The following is a 26,332-nucleotide window of genomic DNA, read 5'->3' as shown; positions in this document are numbered from 1 at the left end:
TTGGGAGAGATCTAAGGACCAGACTGTCGGCAACAGATAGCTTCCACTAAAAGAGACCCAAGATCGATTGAAGATTTGGTGCAAGACTACCACATCCGCATCCACAAAGCTCCATGGGTGCAGGGAGTAGTCCTGAAAAAACTCAGCCCATACTTGTATCATATTCTCAGAGGGAACAATGAGATGGAAAGAATACATCGATCAACTACCCGACTACCAGTAGAAGCGACTCCATCACATGTTGACGGACGCGGGGAAGGCCCGAGATCACCGATCAAGGAGATACCATCAAGAAGGGCATCTGAAACCAGAGACTAGTCTGCTGGGTCTTCACACCCCAATTCCGAAAAGACTGCCAATATCATCTTCTCCTCTGCCCAGTTATATCTTGACCGATGAACTAAAACAGATCATGCCTAGAGCTCCTTTACAACAACAAAATGCCCCAACCGATACCACCCCCTTTCATAGATCCAAATAAACCACACACCCACCGGAACATTTCAAAGACTATGTATGCTGGGTGGGAGAGGGGGAAGAGTGTTGAATATTACGTGAATGCAATGACGTGAGGAACTGATTAATACTGAATGCTTCATAGTAATGCTTGTAGTATGTAATTAGTAAAAGCATTAAGTTAGTCATCAATGATGTTGTGGCTTTTGTTATTTACGATGGGGGGGGGGGTGTTCTCACACATAAAATAAATAAATAATAAGGAAGAGGGCTTGCACAAGATCCAAGTACTTTGCTTGGTTGAATAAATCCTGCATGATGTTTTTTCCAAAATAATGATCTACCCTACCTTTATGGTTGAAAATGCCCTCCATCTCCATGCTGCTACGCGAATGTGCAATACAGAGAACACTGCTGGGAACTACTCCTTCTGCAGCTGGTGATCGATCAGTTGTACGCACCAGGCACCAATCAGGCTTGTCATGAGGTCTCTCCAAAACCTCCACAGTCTGACCCCGCCGAATACTCAGCTCATTGTTGTTGGTTGCCGAAAAATCATGGATAACAACTGTTAACTCGCATCCACCGGACAACTGTGAGGGGGATGAAGAAAGACATGAGTGATGTAACATACTGACTGTCAAAATATCATGTGTCCATTTCCAAATTTCATCACCAATACCTATTGCAACTCTTGCAGTTTACAAAGAACAGGAATCTCTCTTAAATTCTTCCCATATCAAAATGCCATTCAGAAAGTTAATTAAATGTCACATTTATTTTTCAAATCATTCATACTATTGAGTTGGCAAAATGCTTTGTTTAAAAAGTTAGTCAAACAGGTAGTTATTAACATTGAAAATTCCAGAGATTTTCTTTGTAAATATTCATAATTTCACATTACTGACTCAAAAAGGTTTTCACATTGACTGACTGAATGTTATTTTGTTGATATAATGTTTCTGACACACCAACTTACAGTCAATCTCTTTGCAGGATATCTCAAAGCACTTAACAGCCTATAAGTAACTAAACTTCAAGAAGTAATTCATGAAACACATAGCTAAGCTGTATACAAGATTCTAAAAACAGAATAAAGACAAAAGAAACTGCTGGAATGTTGAACAAAAATTGAGAAGCTGTGGAGACTCTGAGAGGATCAGGCACTATTCATGGGGAGAAATGAATAGTTCAGGTTGCAACCTTCATCAAGATGAAGATAGGGACAAAGCAAGCATGAAAAGGGGGATGGGGCAGGAAGGCTACACAGGAGCCAAAAATAAAAGGATACTGGCAGGAGAGTAGGGATGGAGACCATTAGGGGGAGGGGTGATGTTAGTGAAAAGCAAGTACTGGAATGAGACAGGAGAATAGGAATAGGCAAAAGGCAGATGGAAACAGTGGAATCAGATTGGGGTGGGGGGGGGGGTTACCTGAAAATGGAAAATTCAATGTTCATACCATTGAGTTGTAGGCTACGCAGGCAGAATACACTATGTTGTTATTCACGTTTGTGCTTGGCAACCTGGCAATAGATGAAGCTGAGGACAGACTGGTCTATATGGGAATGGAAGAGGATTTAAAATGGCTAGCAACCAGGAGTTTCATTAAGACAAAGTGTGGGTGCTTGACAAAGTGGATGTCCAATCTACTTTTGGGCTCACTGATGTAGAGGAGGCCACCTTGGGAGCACAGCATAGAGTTAATGAGGTTGGTGGTGAACATGAAAATCTGTTTCACCCTCACCCCCATCCAGGGACAAAACAAGATCTTTCAGGTGAGGCAGAGTTTCACATGTCAATTATTAAATTAGATGATTCAAATGGATTAAACTCAAGTTTAAAAATATTCAAATAACCTTAGATTTTATTTGGATTTATGAAAAAACTGCAAGGCAAACTTGAAAAAAAAACTTATTATTCCCAATTATTGTTTCTATTCATCAACTTTCAAATGATCTTAGTACTTTGCTCCCATACCATTGTGATTTTTTTTGCTTGCATGTAACTCAGTGAATTTTTGTGTGACCTTTCATGCTGATTGATCCTCCCACTATCACAAAGCTATACTCAATCAAGAGGAAAACACAAGCAAGCTCGGAGCTTTCTAATGACTCACTATTCAATGTGGTGAATATTTTACTTTGAACTATGGAAAATTACTGCACTTAACTATATGTAACTCAGGTATTTGTACATTTTAGAATCATGGCCAACTTCCAACACAGTTTGCATAATTAATGTTTAAGTGTGCACCAAATAAAGAGTACATTCTAAATGTCATGGATGGAGTAAAAACCATAAGCAGCCTGTAATTACAGTAATTATTGCCTTCAGACTGTTAACAGAATCAATAAATTATTTAACCAGCTTTCAATGTTCTTTAAATTATTTAGTTGAATTCTTTGCATTAAATTCAACATGTATATCATGCAAATATTATTTTGTAAAGAAATTAGATTGAAATAAAAACAGTAAACATTTTAAAATGTGTATATTTTCACAGTCTAAATTTGCCGATCTAATAATGTAAATGTACATTTTATTTCATAACAAACTATGATAAACAGATCAAACCTAAGCTATTCCATTCCCAACCCACCCCATCCACCTACTCTCCACTTCAGATTAATTGAAGTGTTCAGCCATTGATGAACTTGATCAATTTATTCATGGCTGGGAATGCTAATGTTTCTACTGCAAATGCAAAATGCATATTTGATATTGTAAATACATTAAATAACACCCTTCACAATCTCAAAGTATCCCAAAGTACTTTAATCAAATAAGATACATCTGGATGTAATCATTCATGTGACATAAGAAGTGCTAGTGTATGCAAGTTCCAGTAAACTGCAAAATCTCTTTGCAGTTTTGGTTGAAGGATAAATATTAACCTTGGGCCCACAATGAGGTGCTAATTGTATAGCACTGCACCACTGCCTCACTGCCCCCTAGTTTTCTTACATCCATCTGCCTAAGTCTTTTAAATATCCTGACTGTATCATCCTCAACCATTACCCCTAGCAGTGCATTCCATGAACAAATACATAGATAGAAATTCCTTGCTCTACTTCAATTTATTACATGGGATCTTTTATTTCCCCCTGAGGGAGCTAATGAAGTTTCATTTTTTTTGTGCTTGCTTTGGTTTGTTATTGCTGCCATTCAAATTAAAGTCTTGAACTTGCACAATTTGCGTCTTACTGATGACTTTGTTGGTTGAAAACCGCCAACAACTTGGTGCCTGGGCTTCCCATGGAGTGCAGTGGCAGGGTGGCAGCCAGACAGGGTTCCCTCGAATTATGTTGGGAAAAAGCCACTTGGAACCTGTGCCAGATTTGATTTCAAATTGAGATTTAAAAACAAAATTAAATTCAGACATACAGCACTGTAACAGGCCATTTCGACTCAAGAGTCCGTGACACCCAATTTATACCCCATTAACTTACATCCCCAGTACGTTTGGGAATGGTGAGAGGAAACAGGAGCCCTCGGAGAAAACCCATGCATACACAGGGAGAACGTTCAAACTCATTAAAAGCAGCGCAGGATTCCAATCCCAGACCGGTCCCAATCGCTGGCACTGTAAAGGTGTTGTGCTAACTGCTACGCCAACCACTCCACTTAAATTTAGAGATACAGCATGGTTACAGGCCCTTCTTCCTCATGATCCCATACCACCAAAATACACCAATTAATTAACCTACAAACCATGACTGGAGTGTGGGACGAAACCCATGAAGACACTGGGAGAATGTACAAACTCCTTACAGACAATGAGAAATTCAAACCCAGGTCACTGGCACTGTAAAAATGTCATGCTAAGCCATACGCTAACCTTGCTGTCCATCTTGATGTTCTTGATTATCTTGATATCTTTTTAATAATGTACTAAGAAATGCATTTCCTTCATCTTTAAAGTTATTAATGTCAGTCGCTGCTTCAAACCTAACCCATTTTCGGGTGTGACTTCATTTCAAGGGGCTAGCTGTAATCCAAATCCGTGTTGTATGGACAGCTAATGAGATAGGTTCTCGGCAAGTGGCCCAATTAAAGTGAAAACGTTGGGGTAGTGATTCCATAAAGCAGGTCTGAACTAATGTGATGTAGCCCTATGCCTCACTGAAAAGATATTCACCTCCAGTAGTGTAACACGCTTTAAGTGACAAGCAGTGGTCCGAACACTAAGCCATAATGGACTCCATAAATGCACTGAACCAAAGTAAATCATTTACAGTGAAGTCCTATTTGTTACAATATATTCAGAAGAACCAACAAAACACAACAGTGAATGCAATTTATGTCAACGTTGACATTATCATTGAAGCACTGGTGGTTGAGATTCTCAAGGTAACGGAGACTTTGAGCCACAGATCCTAAGGTGTATATGTAACAGTTGTGTATGACATGACGGCATTTCAGCTAAAAGTCAACTGCAGTTTATTGCATGGAAGTTTGGTGTACTTCTTCCATGAACATGATATGCTTATGCACAGAGATATCAGGACTTGTGCAAATGACATACAACTAATTTAATTTAAAACTCAACTGTAGGTGCACAGCTACTAGGTTTGTGGGTGCAGAGGGCCATTGCATCCTTGACTGTTGTGGGCTATTCAGGCAGAAACAGGTCTTCACAAAACAAGTGATGTCTACTTCTGTACAAGTTAAAGGAAAGCCAGCTTACTTGATCTGGCATTGAACAATTTAGTGCAAAATTTTGTAAACAAATCCCTTCTACGATTACACTGAACTTAAGCACCAATATACCAATCTTTGCCCCTATAAACTTGATTCCCTTCATTGCAAGATTCAATTGCAATTTCCCTGACACCAGTTCCAAGCCTTATTACAATCCTATTCTCACACCATGTCTTCAATGGGTGATAAGAAGATAACCAGCCAACTGGTTCCTCAAACCTACTATGCATCCACAATTTCTCTTTTTTTTAAAAACAAAGGCATCCTTGATTAGAGGGAGGGGGTACATTAGATTTGGTTTTTAAGTTTTTTTTTGTTTTCTTTTTATTTGGATTAACTTGGCAAATATGGGTTTAACATGGTTATCGTAGATTAATTCAATAACATGGTTTGCATGTACATCAAGGAACTATCTAATGTAGTTCCATCAATTTTTTTTTGTACAATACTTGTATGTATATGAAATAACTTGCTATGTGTTTTCCTTAAAATTTTGTATGTTAGTTGATATGTTAAAATCAATTAAAAAATGTTAAAAAGAAGAAACCTACTCTGCCAGTTGTAGGATCAGAGCCCATCAAACAATTTCTAATCTTCTTCCCATACCCCATGAGTCCCTTGCACTTTAAATGTCAGTCAATCTGCACCTGAAACATGTATAACTGCCTCTCCAACCCTCTGAGGTAATCTACCTCACCTTCATGGTCCTTAGACAAGATATGCTCCTCATCACAGTTTTAAATGGATGAGTACATATGCTTAAATTATGTCCCCTGGTTCTAACCCTACCAGAATAAATCTACCATGTTAATCCACTTCAAAATCTTGTATGTTTCAAAACTGTAATCTGCTCAACTTTTTTGTTAATATCAATCCCTTTCAACCCAATAAAACTCCACTGGCCTGCCTCCAATAGAAGTACATAATTCCATAAATATGAATAGCAAAGTATGCAGTATTCCTGATGTGGTCTTATCTGCTGTCTGTGAAATTGTGTCATATATTCTGTACAAGTACTTTTATATTTATACCCACAGCTATAATGGCCAGTATCCATTATATATCCATTAGCTTTCCTTATTAACTTCAATACTTAAAATGTTTAAATTTCATGTACTAAGGCTCAAATTCCTGTGAACGTTGAAATGGAGGTACATCAGGAAATGAATAAAGCAAATGTCATTTTGCATTTATTGTGAGAGGTTTTGAATACGGAAGCAAATATGTTGTACTGTAATTGTATAGAGCCTTGATATGGCCACATCTCAAGTATTGTGTAAAGTTTTGGTCCCCTAATGTGAGGAAGGACATTCTTGCTATTGATAGAGTGCAGTGAAGGTTCACCAGTCTGATTCCTGGGATGGCAGGACTGACATATGAAAAAAGACCAATAGATTAAAATTATACCCATTGGAATTTAGAGGAATGAATCAGAATTTATTGTCATGAACAAGTCACAAAATTCAGAATGAGAGGGGATCTCACCGAAAGAAAATTCTGACAGGACTTAAATTATTTACACCTGCTGTTATTCAATGACTTTTGCTCCACGTTCAACAATATTATGCCAGCGAAACTTATGATTAAACTCAGGGATCTGGGATGCTGTTTGCTTCCCCGTAACTGGACCCTTGACTTCCTTATTGGCAGACAAGTTGTGGAGCAACCAATTAGTACAGATTGGCCACATTGCCTCCTCCTTGCTGACCAGCATCACAGAGGCACCTCAAGGCTGCGTGCAAAACAATAATCTCGTTCTCATCGTCATAAGGCTGACAAGCTTATTGTAGACTTTAGGGAGGCTGAAGGACCACAAACTTTCTGCATTGATGGAACAGAAGTAAAGAGGATGAGAACCTTCAAGTTTCTAAGAGTACACATAACAGTGGATCTCTCCTGGAGCCAGCACATCAAAGGAACTCTAAGAAGTCTGAGGTTATTTTGACACATCATCAAATACTCTATCAAACTTCCTATAGGAGTACAGTGGAAAGTCTACTGACTGCTTATATCACAGGCTGGTTTGGTCATTTGGGTTCTCAGGAAGACTGAAGACTGCAGAAGATAGCAAAGATAGCTGTCCATCACAAACTCTGACCTCCCATCTACTGAAGACATCTATATGTGGCACTGCTCCCAAGAAGGCAACCGACATCAAATTTTTGTAGATTACTATCAACAGACCCACTAACTCTGACACCATTTTCTTTAAGACCCTTGAATCTTGGCCATCTGGGGCCAGTGAACCAAATTTCCTTCTCACCAACCTGACACATTCTTCTGTATTTCCTGACTGAAGTTCTAACCCTCTCTGCACCATCCCCTGTAAACTGTGACCCTGCTCCTCAATCTATCATAAATGCCTTGCAGAGGATTGGCTTTGCAGTCACAAGTTCACCCCTACATTGACTTAATGACTTATTAAATAAAACATGCATTGGTTCACCATGCAGCCCCAATTTAACACACTTTTTGAGGTGTAAAACAATTTCCAAGCTTTTATACTTGATAGCTAATTGATATCGTCAGGAAAAAAAATATACTGGTTAATTCATAAAATGCATTTTATGAAATTGAATTATATTTTATTAAAAGGAAGAAAACCTTTCAGTGTACAGTCTAAATCTTAATTCTTTAGAGCAGAGACCTATCAATCACCTACTTGGTATATATATTCACATTCCTCAAGGATTAAACCATGTACAACATCCATGATTTTTATCTGCATGGTGCATGAATAGGGGAAAATACGGCAATCTGAAGCCACAAGCTCTCTGTCATTGCTATGGTGCATTTACATTTTGCAATTTGTTCACTCTAAATTATGTTTTTTTTCTAAATAACTGAATTACATTAAATCAAAGAAAAATGAAAACATTATACATTGTAAATCATTTTTACTGTAGAAATAAGAGCATGCTATTACATTATTTGCAGTAGACTTTTAACCTGAGATTTAAATTATTTATCATTAAAACAATGGATGTTCAGCTAATGATATTGAATTAGTTTATAACCAACCCTGAATAAACATCTGAAATTTAATTAGAATTCAATACATTCGTGAGGAAGGAACTATTTGATATGGTTCCCAAAATTATAAAGATGTTTTAATTAGTCTTTATTAATGAGCAAGTGCATTTCCATCATTAGTACCTTTATTAGTACACTGAAGACAAATCATTATGGATAACCCACAGCGTAACTATAAAATGAATAAATATGTCAGTATATTTTAGCTAGAAGAATAACTTGTATTCTATTCAGACACCTGGATGAATCTTTCTCTGAAGAAATTAAATAGAAAATTTGGTACATGGCAATAGGTTAATATCTTGTCCATACTTCTAAGAAAAATGTTTAATTTTTTTACAGAAGTGTAAGATCTTACATAACTGAAGAGGAGCAAAGCTGGATGATTAAAGTTGAATGATTCTGTTCTGCAGTTAATTCTGTAGAACTCTAAACCCTGCATCTTTGCTGGAAAATTAATTAGTTAACAGGTTTAGATTCTGTTGCATAATGCTTTGCCAATGTTATTCCAAGCGTAAGAAATTAAAGCCTGCACAACCACATTTATAGATTATTTTCCTGCAAGCCACAGTCGAAGAAACTTACCCAGTTTTGATGAGGAACAGCTAAGGAGCTCAGAAGCTGGGTCACAGATTCCATACTTCGTCTTGAACTACCAGATGAATCCTTCACATTTTCCATTGCTTTCTTGCAATATTAGAAACACTAAAATAGCTTCAAAGGCAGTTTCAAACCCACACCAGTTGGATTTCTTTATCTATTTTACAGCAAAGTAGGATGGACATTCATTCTGGCAAATTCGAAATACAATGAATTCTCTTCACTTTAAAGGTAATATATTAGCATAATGAGAAGGTTCTGTGTTGATGAAAAGCCAACCAAGGGTGCTTATACTCAGATGAGAATTCTGCTTCATGATTACTCTCAATTGCTGCACCAATCACTGCAAAAGAGCTGGGCTTAGTTTAAAAGCAATGAGAAGGTAATGAATCACACCATGATCCTGATAGTGAATAGAAGCAATATTAACTCAAAGCCCACTGTAGCTGAATAATCTCTATTTATAAAGGAAATAAGCAAATTATTTATCTCAAATCTCTTGTGGTGGATGAGGAAGGTAGGAGAAATGGAACATGAACTTAAACACAGGGATACAGGCTGAAAGACCCTTTTCTGTACGGTAAATACCATGACTCCAAATTACATTTTTTATATTGTCCTTGGTGACTAATCAGCGCATTAAAACAATGTGTGTTTTTGGTTACAATGGGATGAAGCAATCAGCGTTTGAACTGCCGCCGTGATGTTTCTTCCAAGACACAGTCTTCCTGATTTCCACACCTACAAGGAAGTCAGACACCTAATCTCCTACTTCGCTGTTGAACTCAGGAGCAGAGCACAAATATTCTGAGTTGATGGACAGGATACACTTTATATCTGGTCCCACATGCATTATACCAGCCCTATTCATTTGAATGGGGTCATGGGTTGTAAGTTTTTCTTACTTTTATAAATTTCTTGTTTACAAATCATTTTTTCATGTTTTACTTGATTAATTTTTTTGGCAATTAAATCTAATTCAAATGTCTCTGATTATTTTAGAAGGAGTGGAATAACTTTGTATGAGCAATGTCCTGGGATGGTGCCTTGGGTTCCATTGTCTGAGGCCTGGTTGCCATTGACAAATTGCTGCACTCTGGCACAGTTATGCAGCTACACACAGGGGCCACAGAGTGGTTGCGAGAGGTGGGAAATGCAATTTGAGATTAGGCCATGGGATTACAGTTGTCAAGTATCTGAGTAAAAAAAAATGAAAGAAAACCTTTACTGACTAATGCTTCTATAATTAACTCCAATCTAGCAGAATAAGCAACAAGTCTATTCAAGGTCTCAGGACAGTGGACAGTTTTGTAGAATAGATCTGCTTCCAATTCAAAATACTGCAGACACAATTTAAGATTCACTTAATTTAAGCTGAATATTCCACAACATTACCTGAGGAGCTCTGTTTGCAGTTCTGGTCATTACACTATGGGAAATATGTGGTTGCACTGAGAGATTATAGAGGAATTCACCAGGAGGTTATCTGAACAAGTTATTGGGAGAGATTGTGAATAGGTTGGGTTTGTTATACCTTGCGTGAGGGAATGCAAGATAGAGGTATAAAAGTAGAAGAGGCGTATATAGGTAGATAGTCAAAATCTTTTTTATCACCGTGGCAGGGTTATCTAAGAAGCACATGTTTGGAGAGAGAAAGGAAGGAAGTTTAAAGAGAACTGAATTTTAAAGAGAATTTAATATCTGGAAAACACTGACACAGGAGCTGATGGATTCAGATGTAATCACAATATTTAATAAGCATTTAGAGTGATATTACAGTGGCAAGGCATAGAAGGAATAAAACACAAAAGTCCACAACTACAGTGATTAAAGTAAAAACACAATGCTGGAGAAACTCAGCAGATCAAACAGTGAATTTAATATAGCAAAGGTAAAGATAAATAACCAATGTTTCAGGCTTGAGGCAAGATATGAGCAAAATGTGGCAGGTGCCTGAATAAAATAGTGGGGGAGGGGCAGGTGAGGACCACAGGCATTAGGCAAGAGGGATAGGGAGGGAGGACACAAGAGAAATAGGGGAGGGAGGAATAGCTCAGTGAATGGAGAGTGAAGTGGGTGGAGAGATGGAGGAAAGGAAAAAGAGGGATAGTTGAGGTTAATACCTCTAATCCAGTTGTAAAATGACCTGATGGAATATTAGGTGTTGTTCCTTCAATTTACAGGTGGTGCTGGTTTGGCGGAGCACAAGTCCATGGACACATATGTTGGCGCTGGAGTGCGGCACAGAATTGAAATGGTTGGACACTAGGAGATTCCTGTCGTTTGATAAGGACAGAGCGAATGTGCTCAGTGAAGCGGTTTCCCAGTCTTCATCCAGTCTCTCCAATGAAGAGAGACAACAATGAGAGCACCGAATGGAGAGGATGACTATTGCAGATTCACAAGTGAAGTGTTGCTACACTTGGAATAAATGTTTGGGGCCCCAAATGGTAGCAAGGGAGGAGGTGTGGGCGCAAGCATGGTACTTTCTGTGGTCACAGTGAAAGGTGCCAAAAAGGCGATTTAATGGGAAGGGATGAGTGGACAAGGGAGTCACAGAGGGAGTGGGCCCTTTGGAAGGCAGAGTGTGGAAGATGAGTCTGGTGATGGGATCATGTTTTAGCTGACAGAAATTGTGGAGGATAATATACTGGATGCGGAAGCTAATGGGGTGATAGATGAGGACAAAGGGGAATCCTGTTTTTTTTGCATACAGGGAGAGAGCAGGCCAGAGTAAATGTGAAGGAAATGGAGGAGATGTGAGTAAAGGTGGAACTGATGGTGGTAGAGGAGAGGCCATGTTTTTTTGAAGAAGGAGGACACCTCAGATGATCTGGAATGAAAGACCTTATCTTGAAAGATGAAATGGAGATGGAGGAATTGAGAGAAAGGAAAAGAATCCTTACAGGGAAATGGATGTGAAGAAGTGTAGTTGAGGTAATCGTGGGAGTTGGTAGGTTTGTAGAAAATTTCTTTTGTAAGTTTAAAAATATAGAACATTACAGCACAGAAAACAGGCCATTCTGCCCTTGTAGTCTGTGCTGACCATTGTTCAGCTAGTCCCTATAATCTGCTCCCATTCTATAACCCTCCAGACCTTTCCCATCCCTGTATCTATCCAATTTATTCTTAATACTCAAGATCGAGTCTGCACCCATCACATCAGATGGCACCTCATTCCACACTCCCACCACTCTCTGAGTGAAGAGGTTCCCCCAATCCTTTCCCCTTTCATCCTTAAGCCATGACATCTCGTATTTATCTCCTTAATCTCAGTGGAAAGAGTCTACCCTCATTTACTGTCTATATCCCTCAAAATTTTGTAAACCTTTATCAAATCTCCCTTATTCTTCTTTACTCCGAGAAATAAAGTCCTAAACTGTTTAATCTTCCCTGTAACTCAACTCCTGAAGACATGGCAACATCCAAGTAAATCTTCTCTGCACTCTTTCAATCTTGTTGATATCCTTCCTGTAGCTAGACGACCAGAACTGCACACAATATTCCAAACTTGGCCTCACCCATGTCTTCTATAACTTCAACATTACGACCCAACTCCTATACTCAATACTTTGATTTATAAGGGCCAAGATGCCAAAAGATTTCTTTACAAGCCTGTCCACCTGTGATGCCACCTTCAGGGAACAATGTACCTGTATCCCCAGGTCTCTTTGTTCCTCTGCACTCCCCAATGCCCTACCATTTACAATGTATGACCTTTCTTGATTTGTTCTTCCAAAATCGAATACCTCACAATTGTCTGCATTAAACTCTATCATCCATTTACTGGCTCATTTTCCCATTGTAACCTTTGAAAGTCTTCCTCACTGTCCACTATGCCTCCTAATTTGTGTCAAGAGCAAACTTGCTGATCAAATTTCCCACATTATCATCCAGATCACTGATATAGACAACAAACAACAATGGTTCCAACACAGATCCCTGAGGCACACCACTTGTCACAGGCCTCCAGTTTGAGAAGCAACCATCTACTACCACTCTGTTATCTCCCACACAGCCAATTCAAAACCAGTTTACAATCATCTAGTGCCTTAACCTTCTGAACTAACCTCCCATGTGGGACCTTGCTGAAGGACTTATTAAAGTCCATATAGACAACATCCAGAGCCTTTCCTTCATCTACATTCTTGGTACCTTCCTCGAAAAACTCTACAAGATTTGTTAAACACGACCTATCACTCATAAAAAGCCAAGCTCACTGTTCTTAATCAGCTCATGGCTGTCCAAATATCTATATATCCTATCTCTCAGAACTTCTTCCAATGATTTACCTACTTCTGATGTCAGGCTTACTGGTCTATGGTTACCTGGTTTACTTTTGGAGCCTTTCTTAAATAGCAGGACAATAGGAGCTACTCTCCAATCCTCCGGCACATCTCCTGTGGCCAAGGACATTTTGAATATATCCGTCAGGGCCCTGCATTTTCAACACTTGTCTCTGTTAAGGTCCAAGGGAATATCATATCCAGCCCAGGTGATTTGTCTACCTTTATTTGCTGTAAGGCAGCAATCACCTCCTCCTCCTTAATCTCCGTAGGTTTTATGACATTTCTATTTGTTTCTCTTCCATCTGTACACACTATGCCAGTTTCCTGAATAAATATTGATGCAAAAATAAAACTGTTTTAAGATCTCCCCATTTCTTGAGGCTCCACACATAGCTGACCATCCTGATACTTAAGGAGACCAATTTTGTCCCTTGGTATCCTCTTACTCTTAATATACTTGTAGAAACCCTTCAGATTTACCTTCACATTATCTGCCAAAGCCCCCTCAAGTCTTCTTTTTGCCTTCCTGATTTCCTTCTTTATTATTTTCTTACATTTTCTATACTCTGTAAATAGCTCACTTACTCCTTGTTGCATATACCAGTTATACACCTATCTCTCTCTTCTTAATCATATCACCAATATCCCTTTAAAACCAACATTTCCTAGGCCTGCTAATTTTGCCTTTAATCCTGGTGTGAACAAGCAATCTCTGCATCCTCAAAATCTTGCCTTTGAATGCCTTCCACTTGCCAGACACATCCTTTTTTAAAATATTATATTTTTAAAGTTTTCACCCACAATGCAGTCAATTACAAAATTATAATGCATACATCAAATATTACTCATACATATAATGCATTGCATTTAATCTCCCCCCAACCCCATCCCTCCTAAAACCCCACAAGACATATCCTTGCCAGAAAACAGCTCATTCCAATCGACTCTTCTGAGATCCTTTCTTATTTCCAGAAAATTGGCCTTTCTCCAATTTAGAACCTCAACTCAAGGACCAGAGCTTTTAAGTTACACAAGTAACTTGAAATTAATGACATTAAGGTCATTGGACCCAAAATGCTTACCTAAACATACTTCTGCCACTTGACCTGTCTGGTTCCCTAATCAGAGATCAAATATTGCATCCTCTCTTGTTGGTACCTTTACATATTGATTTAGAAAACTTTCCTGTACACATTTGACAAACTCCAAGCTATCCAGATTCCCTGAAATGGATGTTTCCAAGGTGGAGACAAAGAGATCAAGAAAGGGGAGAGTGCCACTGGAGATGGAGCAAGTGAATTTGAGGTCAGGGTGAAAGTCAGCAGCAAAGAGAATAAAATTAACAAGCTCATCATGGGTGCATGAGGCAGCACTAATGCCGTTGTCAATGTAGGGGAGGAAGAGTTGAGGGGGCCTTGCCTGTGTAGGCTTGCAGCATGGATTGTTCCACTTCCCAACAAAAAGACAGGCATAGCTGGAACCCATGCAGATATCCATGCCCACTCCTTTGACTTTGAGAAAGTGGGACAAGTCAAAGGAGAAGTTATTGAGGGTGAGAACAAGTTCTTCCAGGTGGAGGAGGCTGTGGTGGAGGGGGACTGGTTTGGTCTATTGTTAAGAAGGAAACATTGGGTATTAAGACTTACTGTATGGGGGATGAAGGTGAAGAGAGAGTGGATGTTCACAGTGAAAACTGAGGCGGTCAATTTTAGAAATGTACCCACATCTCCTCCATTTCTAGCACATCTGCTCTGGACCACTCTGCCTGTAGATGCAAAAAGAACAGGATTCCCCTTGTCTTCACCTCCCACCCCACCAGCTTCTCATCCAACTGCCAAAATTCCATCACCTTCAACATGATCCCATCACCAGACACATCTCCTCCCTTCTTCGCCTTCTGTAGGGACCACTCCATCCGTGACCCCCTCATCGATATCCCTTCCCACTAATTGCCCTCTTGGCTCTTTCCACTGTGACTGCAGGAAGAGCCGCACTTACCCCAATACCTCTTCCCTCACCACTGTTCAGGGCTTCAAACAGTCCTTCCAAGTGAAGCAACACTTCACTTTTGTGAATCTGCTGGAGCCATTTACTGCATCCCATGTTCCTGTTGTGGCCTTCTCTACATCGGAAAGACTGGAAGATTGATTCTATGAGCTCCTTCACTCTGCCCACACAAATCTCCCAGTGGCTAACCATTTCAATTATGCACCATACTCCCCCAATGTCTTGTTTGTTCATGGCTCATGCACTGCCAAACTGGGGCCACCCGTAAATTAGAGGAGCAACACTTCATATTCTGTCAGGGCACTCTCCAAACGGATGGAGACAGAGGGACAGAGAAGGGAATTCCCTTTGTCTCCTTTACCCTAGCTCTCTACCCCCTTCCCTCTCCATTCAAAGAGTGATCTCCCCACCCCTCTGTTTTCTCTTGTGCTATCCCTCCCTCAACCTATTACCTCTTGTCTGTGGGCCTGTGCTCCTCCCCACCACCATTTTATTCAGGCACTTGCCTACATTTTTGCCTTCCCTCTATTGACCACCTAACATTTGTTAGGACTCAAGTTTGAAATGTTGGTAATGCATCTTTATCTTTGTCATACAAAGTACACTGTTTGATCTGTTGAGTTTCTCCACCATTTCTTTTCTATCTTGGTCCAATCCCTCCCCATCTACATCCGCAATACATTATATGCCCTCCATATCTTCAATGACTTTGGATCCCCCAAACTGGACCATCTCATTTTTACGATGCATGTCCATTTCTTTTATACCTCCATCCCCCATTTGTTCTGGACCAGACCCAACCAGTTATCCTCAACCACCACCCTCCTCCGCCTGGCAGAACTTGTCCTCATTCTAAATAATTTCTCCTTTAACTCATCTTGTTTCTTCAAATCAAAGGAGTAGCCATGGGTACCAGCATGGGTCCCAGCTACACCTACCTGTTTGTGGGCTTTGTAGAGCAATCTATGCTGCAGGCCTACACAGGCAAGACCCCTCAACTCTTCCTCCTTTATATTGATGACTATATCAGCAGCTTCATGCACCCTTGATGAGCTCTTCAGCATCATTTACTTTGCTGCCAACTTCCACCCTGGTTTCAAACTCACCTGGTCCATTTGTGACAACATTCTCCCCTTCCTGGATCTCTCTGTCTCCATCTGAGGAGACAAGCTTTCCACCAACATATATTACAAACCCACCAACTCCCACAACTACCTCGACTAACTTCCTCACACCCTGTGCCCTGCAAGGATTCTATCCCCTTCTCACAATTTCTCCGTCTCCACTACATTTGTTCCCAAGATGTGTCTTCCAGTCCAGAACATCTGAAATTTCTGCCTTCTTCCACAAACATGACTTCCCCTACACCACCATCAACTCAGCCTTCACCCACATCTCCTCCATTTCCCACTCATCTGCCCTGGCTCCATCTGCCCATAGATACAACAAACACACAGAATATCTCTTGTCCTTACCTATCAACACATCCAACATATTATTTTTTAAATTTAGACATACAGCACGGTGTAACGAGTCCAGAGGACCCCCAAACCCAGCAGCAATAGAAATTCACCAAGAAGAATGGTTACTTAAACAAAAGTTGCTTTTAATTTTCTTTAAACATAAAAACAGGATCAAACTTTAACTTATTATTAATATCTTAACTTGACCTAACTTAACCCCCTTCTAACTCTAATCGTACGTGTATGTATTGTGTATATGCTCAGGTAAGTTCTTTGATTCACAGTCCAATCTCACTTCTCACTCCTCCAAGTTCATTGGTAACAGGCAATTCTTATACTGTGCACAGAATTTAACATTTGTGAAGTTTCACCAGGCCTTAGTGCTTGAAAGGTAAATGAAGGTTCTAGTTGGTTTCAGAGAGAGATTTGTTGCTCGTTGGACATCCTCAACTGATCCGTTCCAATTAGCTGCTTCAGTGTCTTGCCGAAGAAACTTGGCCCATCATGGGTTTTCCAAATGATAACCTCTTCTACCAGGTCACCACAGAGTTCCTCTTGTTTCCCTTATTTCAGGACAAACACTCTAAGGGTTTTTTTTCAGCAGGCTGAACTCCACACACAACCTATTTTCAAAATGGGGTTTTAACAAGCTTCCAGCTTGCAAAGTTGCAGCCTCTAAAAGCCACTGCAGAACTCTCTCTCTCTCTCTCTCTCTCTCCCTTTTAGAGAAAGCGTGTTTGGTCTTCTCTCTCTCTCTGCTTGCAAAAGCACATGACCCCTCTGCAACCAGAGAGATTCCCGGCACCAGAATCAGTTTTTGCCTGGGCATCTGTTGTTTTAAAGATAATAGTCCATTTACTCCACAGCATCAGTTCAATTAACACCCACCTGTGACATCTCCACAGGCATTCTTCAAAGTTTCTGTAAAGTCACTGTGGACATGAAGTCTCTCTTTCAGCAAAGCTCTTGCATTTTAAATGAGATGTGTTTTGTAAGTGTTTGTTTGTGAAGAGACCTACACTAAACCCCCCACAATCTATCTCTTTCAAAGACATTTTTATATATAATATAAAATATAATATAACCCGTAACAATGCTAATAAGCCATTTTGGCCGAGTCCATGCTGCCCAATTTACACTCAATTAACCCACATCCCAATACATTTTGAAATGTGGGAGTTTTCCAAGGGAAAACCCACGCAGAAACAGGGAGAATGTACAAACTCCTTACGGATAGCGCAGGAATTCCTCTGGAAATTTTAGACCTTACAAAAGAATCCCACAACCAAACACATCTTCCCCTCTCTGTCTTCCATACTGCTCCCTCTGTGACTCCCTTGTGCACTTCTGCCTCTCTGTCAATGGCCCACCCATTCCCTCCCAACTAACCCCCTTCCCACCTTCCCTGTGGCCACACACTTGTGAGGCTCCACCCTCACCACAGTTCGGGGCTACAAACAATCCTTTCAAGTGAAGCAACACTTCACTTGTGTATCCGCAGGATTGATTTACTTCATCTAATGCTCCCTTTGTGGCCTTCTCTGCATCGGATAGACTGGGGACAAACTTGGAGATCGCTTCACTGAGCACCTTTGTCTGCACCAATGACAGGGACCTCCCAGTAGTCAACCATTTTATTCTTCGTTCCACTCCCATACTCACAAGTCTGCCCATGGCCTCATGCTATCCCACCCAGATCACCCATAAATTGGAGGAACTTCACCTGATTTTCTGTTTGTGCACTCTCCAGACAGATGGCATTAACATCAACTTCTCTGGTTTCTGATAACTTGATCTCTTTTTCCACCCCCCTTACCATGCCCATCTTCTTTTCCTCTAGCTCTCCACCCTCTTCCCTCTCTATTCACCTAGCCATCCCGCCTCCTCCTGCTTGCTGCTGTGCCCTCCCTCCCTTCTCCACCTATTACCTCCTGTCTTTGCAACCATGCACCTTCCTCCACACCTTTTTATTTGAGTGCCTGCTGACATTTTTCCATACCTGATGAAGGTCTCAAGTCTGAAAGTCAATTATGTATCTTTATCTTTGCTATAGAAAGGACTGTTTGAGCTGCTGAGTTACATTAGACACATTAGTAACACTTGGTTTGAAAATAGATTTCCACTGCTGCTTTTGAGGTAAATTTCTTTCTAGAAAAATAGTCCTGCCAGGATTAATCCAAGTACGAGTTCCTACATGAAATAAAGGCCTTAATCAGCCTGGAAGCCTCTTGACTACAGGACATTTTCATTAATTCTGTTCAAATGCATTCTACAATGTGATTTATTGGACAAGATGCATAAACATGATTTAATATTGCTCTCTACAACAAATTATTGCAATTATCACAATTCATTCTTGCTCAACCAAATAAAAGACCTGGTCACATCCTCTCTAACAAGGCTCAGCTCCATACAAACAAGTGGTTATATCTTTGAGTTGTTTTCCAAATCACTCATGTTCAGAACTTCCTATCACTTATACTGTGAACTGCCATCCAAAAAACAAAGCTAAAAGGCACATATTCAAACAAGAAGCTTGGCTTTTAATTATTTAACTATTCTCTTATGAGCCAATAAGATTAATCAATGTTTTTTTTTCTCATTTTCTTCTCAGCAGTATTTTTCTATGCGAACAACTTTGAAGGTATAAGATCACATTCAGAATTAAAAACATTTTTTGAGTTTTACATTAACAAAAAGATACAATTTAGTCTTTTATGATGTAAACAATATTTGAGAGCTAAAGAGATTTGTCCATGTTTTTACCCAGCACTACAATTGGAGACCTGGCTGATCTCACTACCTCGTCCTTCAATGCTTCCTCAAGACCAGCACACCATTCTCCCAAAGATTAACCCAACGACAAACACCAAAGCCAAATCACCACCCAACAAGTTCCCTGTTAGGCCATTGGCAAAGTGCGGTGGAGTAGTCCTCCAAAATCTTCATTCCTTAAAATGGAGTCCATTGTTGAATCACAAGATCATCCCAACTAAAATGCTCTGGTTAACGCCACGTTATCAAACAAGATTTTTATCTTTAATGACTTCTTCACCACTCAAGTATTGGACTTCCTACTATTGACAGAAACCTGGTTAAACACTGGCGAGATTGCTCCAGTACACCCAGAGCTTCAGGACTGGGTGGAGGTTTAGCTGTTGTGTTGAAAAAGCAATACAAATGCTGTTTGTTGAATTCAGGTTATTTCTCCTCCTTCGAATTCCAACTAATTCCACAGTTAATTCCTTTTTAATCGTTCTGGTATATCACCCAGCAAAAATACATCAGGATTTTATCACTCAGTTTGCAGATTTCCTTTTAAACAGCATTCCCAACTTCGATCGAGTTCTGATTCTTGATGATTTCAATATCCATGGTGTGCTGTCCAACCAAACTTCTTGTAAGTGAATTCATGCACCTAGTTGAGTTCTTTAACTTGGAACTGCTTCCAACAGGACCCACTCATAAGCTAGGACACACTAACGACATACTCCTGTCATCCAATTTATCTATTAACAACCCAGTATTAATTGATACCTGTGTGTCAGACCACTCAGCAGTCACTTTTGACCTAGCCCTGCCTCGCTCCCCAAACAAACCTAGTCTTCCTATTTGCTACTCTCACTAGATTAACTCACAAACCATGAATAGGTTCTCAGAGGCCTTTAAAGCTTCCCCAAGTTCTACCACCATGGGATGTCCTCTTCTCACCTCAACACAGAGAACTTTTGTCCCTATTTAATACCACTTGTTCTTCTATTCTGAAATACTGTAGCCCCACTCAAGGAGAAAAAAACTTAAGCTCAAGACTGCAGTTTGGTTCAATAACATCACCAAAGCCCAGAGGAGGGAGTACAGGATAACCGAACATAAGTGGAAGCAAATTACAAATTTCCCTCAAAATTCTGAAAAACAACCCTCACACATCCCAAGATACAGTAAAGGCCGAAAGAACAAAATACTTTGCCAACCTAATTTCCAACAACTCCCAAAATCCCAAGGTCTTGTTCAATACCATCAACTCAATCAATAGTCTTGCACCTAACACCAACTCTGATGCTTCCATTACAAAAAGAGAAGAATTTTAAAAATTCTTCTTAAACAAAGTCGAGAATATAAGGACCAACATTCCCCCCTCCACCCGCAATCTCACTGTACCACTGTTCATCCAACCTAGACTGTTTTAGCCCAATCACACTATCCACCCTTAGAAAGTTTGTGTTCGCTATGAAGCCGACAACCTGCCCCCTCCACATTATCCCCACTCCTCTCCTGAGGGATGTTTTTGATGCAGCGGGTCCTAGTATTCTCTATTATTAATAGTTCCTTAGCCACTGGGACAGTTCCAATTTGTTTCAAGCATGCTGTGATCCAGTCCTTCCTGAAAAAAAACCTCAACCTAGAACCCTCCACACCCAAAAATTACAGACCTGATTCTAAACCATCATTCCTGTCAATGGTCCTCAAAAAAGTTGTTCTTAGCCAATTGTTGTCCTACCTGCATCAAAACAACATATATGAAAAATTCCAGTCAGGTTATAAGGCCCACCATAGCACAATGACCTGCTCCTCGCCACTGACTCAGGGAGTTCCACCATTCTATTTCTCCTGGACCATTCTCCTGCAGTATTCGAAACTGCATATCACTCTATTTTAATAGATCACCTCCAGCAACAGGATCGGTGTCGACAGTACTATCCTGAACTCAGTGATAGGACCTTCGCTGTCAACATGGGCAAATTTTCAACCTCATCTGCTATCCTTTCCTGTGGGGTCCCACAAGGGTCTATTCTGGTCCCCATTTTCTTCTCATTATACATGCTTCTGCTCAGCCATATCATCCAAGAACATAGCATCTCCTCCCACTGCTACGCTGATGACACCCAGCTCTATCTCCCCCTGAAGTCCAACGATCAAACAAAGATAACCAGCCTCATCGACTGGAGGGCATAAAGTGCTGGATGGCTCAAAACTTCCTGCAGCTAAACAAAGGCAAATCAGAGATCATTCTATTTGGACTCCCCAACTCCACCAAAATTATTGCCAATATCATTGGCAACTTAGCCAGCTTCATTAAACCACGTGTCAAATCCTTTGCAGTGATATTCAATTTCACCTTCAAGTTTGCCAAACAAGTCAATGCAGTAGTAAAAGCTAGCTTTTTCCAGCTCTGCAATATTGCCAAAATCAAATCATTCCTGTCACTGAAAGACTTCAAGAAAGTTATTCACACCCTCATTTTTGCCTGTTTAGACTACTCTAACTCTCTTTACATGGGAATTAGGCAGTCATCATTATCCTGGCTACAATCGATTCAGAATGTGGCAGCAAGGCTCCTGACAGGAGCCAAGAGAAGGGACATTACCCCCTATTCTCGCCTCCCTTAACTGGTTGCCAGTTTGGATCAGGAGAGATTTTAAAGTTCTCCAGTTTGTTGACAAAGCCATCAATGGACTAGCCCCCTCTTACATCACCAATCTCTTCACTTCAAGATCCCTCAGATCAGCCAATTTAAGGCGCTAGGTTGTTCTGTGCTCAAATCTCACACTGAGGGGAGATTGCGCCTTCATGATAGCAATCCCCAAACTGTGGAACAATATTCCTCTATCCATCAAATCAGCCCCTTCCTTTAACTTTTTAAAATCCAGGTTGAAGTTGTATTTTTATTTGCAAGCAATATGAAGTGATTGTTGATTGTTACCATGTTGTATGTACAATTCTAAACCTCGGTTACCTGTTTTATACTGGACTTTAAATAGCTGCTTAAGGTAGTATGTAATTTGTAATCTTTACAGCACTTTGGTCGACATGAGTTGTTTTAAATATGCTATATAAATAAACTAAACTTTTCTCAATAATACAAAGGTGTTAGGCTTTGTTTTCTTTTTGCAGCACACAAGTGGACATATTTACATTAATTTTTCCAAAAGTAATTGTGGGCTTTTTGAAAGGAAAACCGAAGAATAAATTAGTAAATGATATTTTAATTTCAGATCACAAATTTAAGTGGAAGATGCCATTGACCTCCACTTTCAGAAAAAATAGAAATACACAACCCATTGGTTAAAAATTGAATGTTTAATTGTTAAGAGTACTATTTCTGGAGTATCACATTGAACATCACAGCGTTTCTTACCTTATCACTGTCCAAAGTATTCTGTGAGGTCCGTGATGCAATGGAGATTGTGTCAGGTTGACTGCTTGCATCTCCCTGACTGTCTAGTTCTTCTCCATCTCTGAAAAAACAAGAAAGATCCCATCACATTTAGCACTTCAGGGAAATTTTAACAGATATGGTACCTAATTATTATAATTCTTCCATCAAAGGTACTTTTTTTAATGTTTATTTAAGCTTGATCACAAAAATTCACTCTTTCCTCCCTAGAAAAGCATATGTTTATAATCACATTTGATGCAAAATTGACTTATTCACTCTTTTCAGTTGATGAGAAATCCCATTAGCAAGTTTGTATTTGGTTTCTCTTGACCCTGAGAATGCCTGAACAAACTTCAAACTGAAAGTAAGTGGTATTTTTCTCCTCAAATAAAGGCAATACAGTGCTTATTTCCTTGGAAGGAATAAGCTGATGATTGAATAATACCAGTTTTGCATGAGTTGGAGATCTGGATGCTAAGAAGTTACAGATTCTAAAAAGTGAAACTATGGAGCGATTCGAAAAGGTGGGTGAGAATACTAAAATTGAACCATTGTTAGATTGGTCACTAATTCAGATCTGACAGTGAAGGGCTGATGATAGGAACTTGCTGCAAGTTAGTGGGCAGGCAGGATATTTTTGGACAAGGCTAAGTTTACGAAATTAATAAACATTATGAACATGAATTTCACATTGTTCAGAAATAATCTGGCAAGTTACAAATACGTCTGAAAGAATAAAAATGTTCCAGTCATGATTTTAAAAGAATGATTTGATTGCTGGAAAATGCCCATTAAATATGGATATCATCTTGGATTATCACCATAATGTATGCAATAATTATCATGTCAAGGAGAGAAGCAGCAGTTTATAATCACTCACCTCCTTCCTTTATGCTTATGAGATGCAGGCTTGGGCAGATGGATCGCTTCTTTCAGTGCACCTTTAAGATGAATTGTCCTTTCCTGTATAACTTCTCGAATGTGTTTTATCCAATCTTGTTTATTTTCAATGCTCGATGCCTTTATCATGAAAAATAAACATAAGAAAGGTTTCTTTTGTCAAGTGTAATTGTGTGAACTGAGAAACAAATGTTTAAATCAGTTTTTATTTAAAAATTATTTCAGTACACTTAACATGTAAAGGGACTCTTCCCACAAAATTTCAAATTTAAACTTTACAAACATAATTAAACAAACATTAGAGGATAATAAAATGCAGTGGGGAAATATATATAGTCGAAGTCCAAAAACCTGGACTCCTCAAGGATTGGATCGGTCTGGATTTTTGGATTTTATGAATCCTCAGGCAGCACTTTTAAAATTCAAATTTAAGGAGGAATAAAGAAGAGAGGAACAAGTACATTTTTATATTTGATTAATTAGGAAATACAGTATGCTACATTTATAAAAACAAATAATTTTAAAGAAAAAGAAAAATGCTGCTGTGCATCTGTGGCACGTACGCATGCACAAAAGAACACTAAAGTCCGCTAAATTTAAAAAAAAATTTGAGAACTGTCGAAAAGTCCAAATTCTTGAGTGGTCAGAATTTTTGGCATCTGGATTTTTATACTTCTACTGTAATCTTTAATATTTATGTTGTAATGTAATATTATCTTGTAGACTACACTGCAGTAGCTTGTGGTCAGAGGAATGTGGAAAAGTTGTTTGAAGGAAAGGAACTGTATGTATATACTGAAGAATTGTATTTAAAATGTTTTAAATTGAAACATTTTAAATGTAGAGAAACAGCACAGTAACAGGCCCTTCCTTCCCAAGAGCTTGTGACACCCAAATACACCAATTAACATACAAACCCTATATGTTTTTGGAGGACGGAGGGAAGCGCCTGGAGAAAACCCAGACACGGAGAAAACATACAAACTCCCTCCAGACAGCGCCAGATTCAAACTCAGGTTGCTGGCACTTTTATAGCATTGCGTTAATTACTACACTAACGTGCAGCCCTAATATTAAATTTTTAAAATATTTTATAGCAAATTATTATAGTAACTTAGTTCAAAAGGGAATTACTGAGACAATAGGGGGCTTCTTTCTCATAATGAACAATTATCAATTAGTCTACAAAATAATGATACAGCTTTTAATAAAATTCATTCACTTGCTGTATGGAAGGAGTCTTAATCTTGATTGACTATAGTTTTTACAGAGAACATTGGAAAGTGATGGAATATGGATTGCTACATCTCAACTAAACTCAGCAAGAATAGAATTGGCATTGGACATTTATCACAAAACTCTTAAATTCTTGTAAAAAAAAAATCAGAAATACCTTAAGAACAATTTTATTGTCTGAGGTTGGAGTCCGCCCAATCCATAATGCAAACTTGCACTGATCTCCTTCAACATGTTCTGTGACACCAAGTTCTGAGGTCTATGCAAAACAAGAAAAGGTTAGTTCAGTTCTCTATTACCTTCCAACTGATGATGAATCCATTGCAGATAAATGTTTATATTACTCTGTTTTATTTTCTGGAGTGCTTTTGGCTTTAACAATAATAATGAATGAAATATTACAAATAAAAAGCTGAGCACAGATTGAGAAGGAAATGGAACTAGAAATAGAAAGCAGAAAATCAATGAAAGTTTGGGAAACAGTTGGTGAGTGGGCTGTTGCTTAGTAACATCCTTCTCATAGAAGCTCAGATTTAGTTTTGCCAAATTCGCTCAGCTCCTAACCATTACAGCCTCGGTCCAAATGTAGACAAAAGAGCAGAGGTGAATAACTGCCTTAGACATCAAGGCAGCATTTGATCAAGCAATGGGATCAAGGAGCTCTGAATCAATGAGAATCAGAGGGAAAATCTTCCGCTGGTTGGAATCAAACCTCGCACAAAGGAAGATAGTTGTACTATCCTCTCAGCTACAGGACATCTCTGCAAGAGATCCTCAGGATAGTGTCCTTGGCCCAACCATCTTCAGCTACTTCATCAATGGTTTTCCTTCAGGGAAAAGGTCAGAATTAGGGATGTTCTCTGACGATTGTGCAATGTTAAGCACCATGTCTGTCTCCTCAGATAATGAAGTAGCCTTCACCCAAATGCAGTACTTGCCTGGATAAGTACAACTTTAACAAGAAGCTCAACACCTCACAGGACACGGGAGCTAGCTTGATAGGCACAGGTGCATAGTTCCCTTAAAGGAACAACACAGATCTGAAGGAGGTGAAGGTTGTTTGGCATGCTTGCATTTCTTGTGAAGAGACATTGAATGGGTTAGGATTTTTTTCCCCTTATAGTGTACGAGGCTGAGAGGTGATATAAAATCATGAGGTGCATAGGTAAGGTCAACAGTCAGAGTCTTTTCCCCAGGGAAAGACAGTCTAAAATGTGAGAAGTAAAAGATTTAAAAGGGACCAGAGGGGATGAAGTATAAATGGAAAGAGCTGCAGAGGAAATGGTGGGTTCAATTATGACTTTGAAAAGACATTTGAAGAAGTACACGGATTGGAAAGGTTTATAAAGGCATATGGTACTAACCCAGATAGGCATGGACAAGTTGGGCTGAAAAGCTTTTTTTCTTATGCTGTCCAGCTCCATGATTCAAAGTATAATGAGCATCAGTAAGAGAACATTTCCAGCTAATTATTACAATTCAGATTTA

At 39.4% G+C, this 26,332-nt stretch overlaps 1 protein-coding gene across 10 annotated transcripts in view; it reads right to left on the bottom strand.

Annotated features, from left to right (window-relative positions):
• The window catches only part of LOC138751657 (triple functional domain protein), a 470,729-nt gene that overhangs the window by 141,652 nt on the left and 302,745 nt on the right, over window positions 1-26,332 (bottom strand). For 9 of the 10 annotated variants that reach the window (XM_069914229.1, XM_069914228.1, XM_069914227.1 and 6 more), the window contains 4 exons: window positions 25,002-25,103; window positions 23,589-23,728; window positions 22,688-22,787; window positions 806-1,049 (listed from right to left, as the gene is read on the bottom strand). In XM_069914229.1, the coding sequence (XP_069770330.1) occupies window positions 806-1,049; window positions 22,688-22,787; window positions 23,589-23,728; window positions 25,002-25,103 (586 nt within the window). Of the gene's footprint in view, window positions 1-805; window positions 1,050-3,662; window positions 3,786-22,687; window positions 22,788-23,588; window positions 23,729-25,001; window positions 25,104-26,332 lie in introns of those variants that run through there. The other variant, XR_011350109.1, reaches the window with a different exon arrangement.

Source organism: Narcine bancroftii, chromosome 1, assembly GCF_036971445.1.
Source record: "Narcine bancroftii isolate sNarBan1 chromosome 1, sNarBan1.hap1, whole genome shotgun sequence".
In the NCBI taxonomy this organism is placed as follows: Eukaryota; Metazoa; Chordata; class Chondrichthyes; order Torpediniformes; family Narcinidae; genus Narcine; species Narcine bancroftii.
The sequence above is the reverse complement of the archived record's forward strand: the minus strand, read 5'-3'. Positions and strand labels throughout refer to the sequence as shown.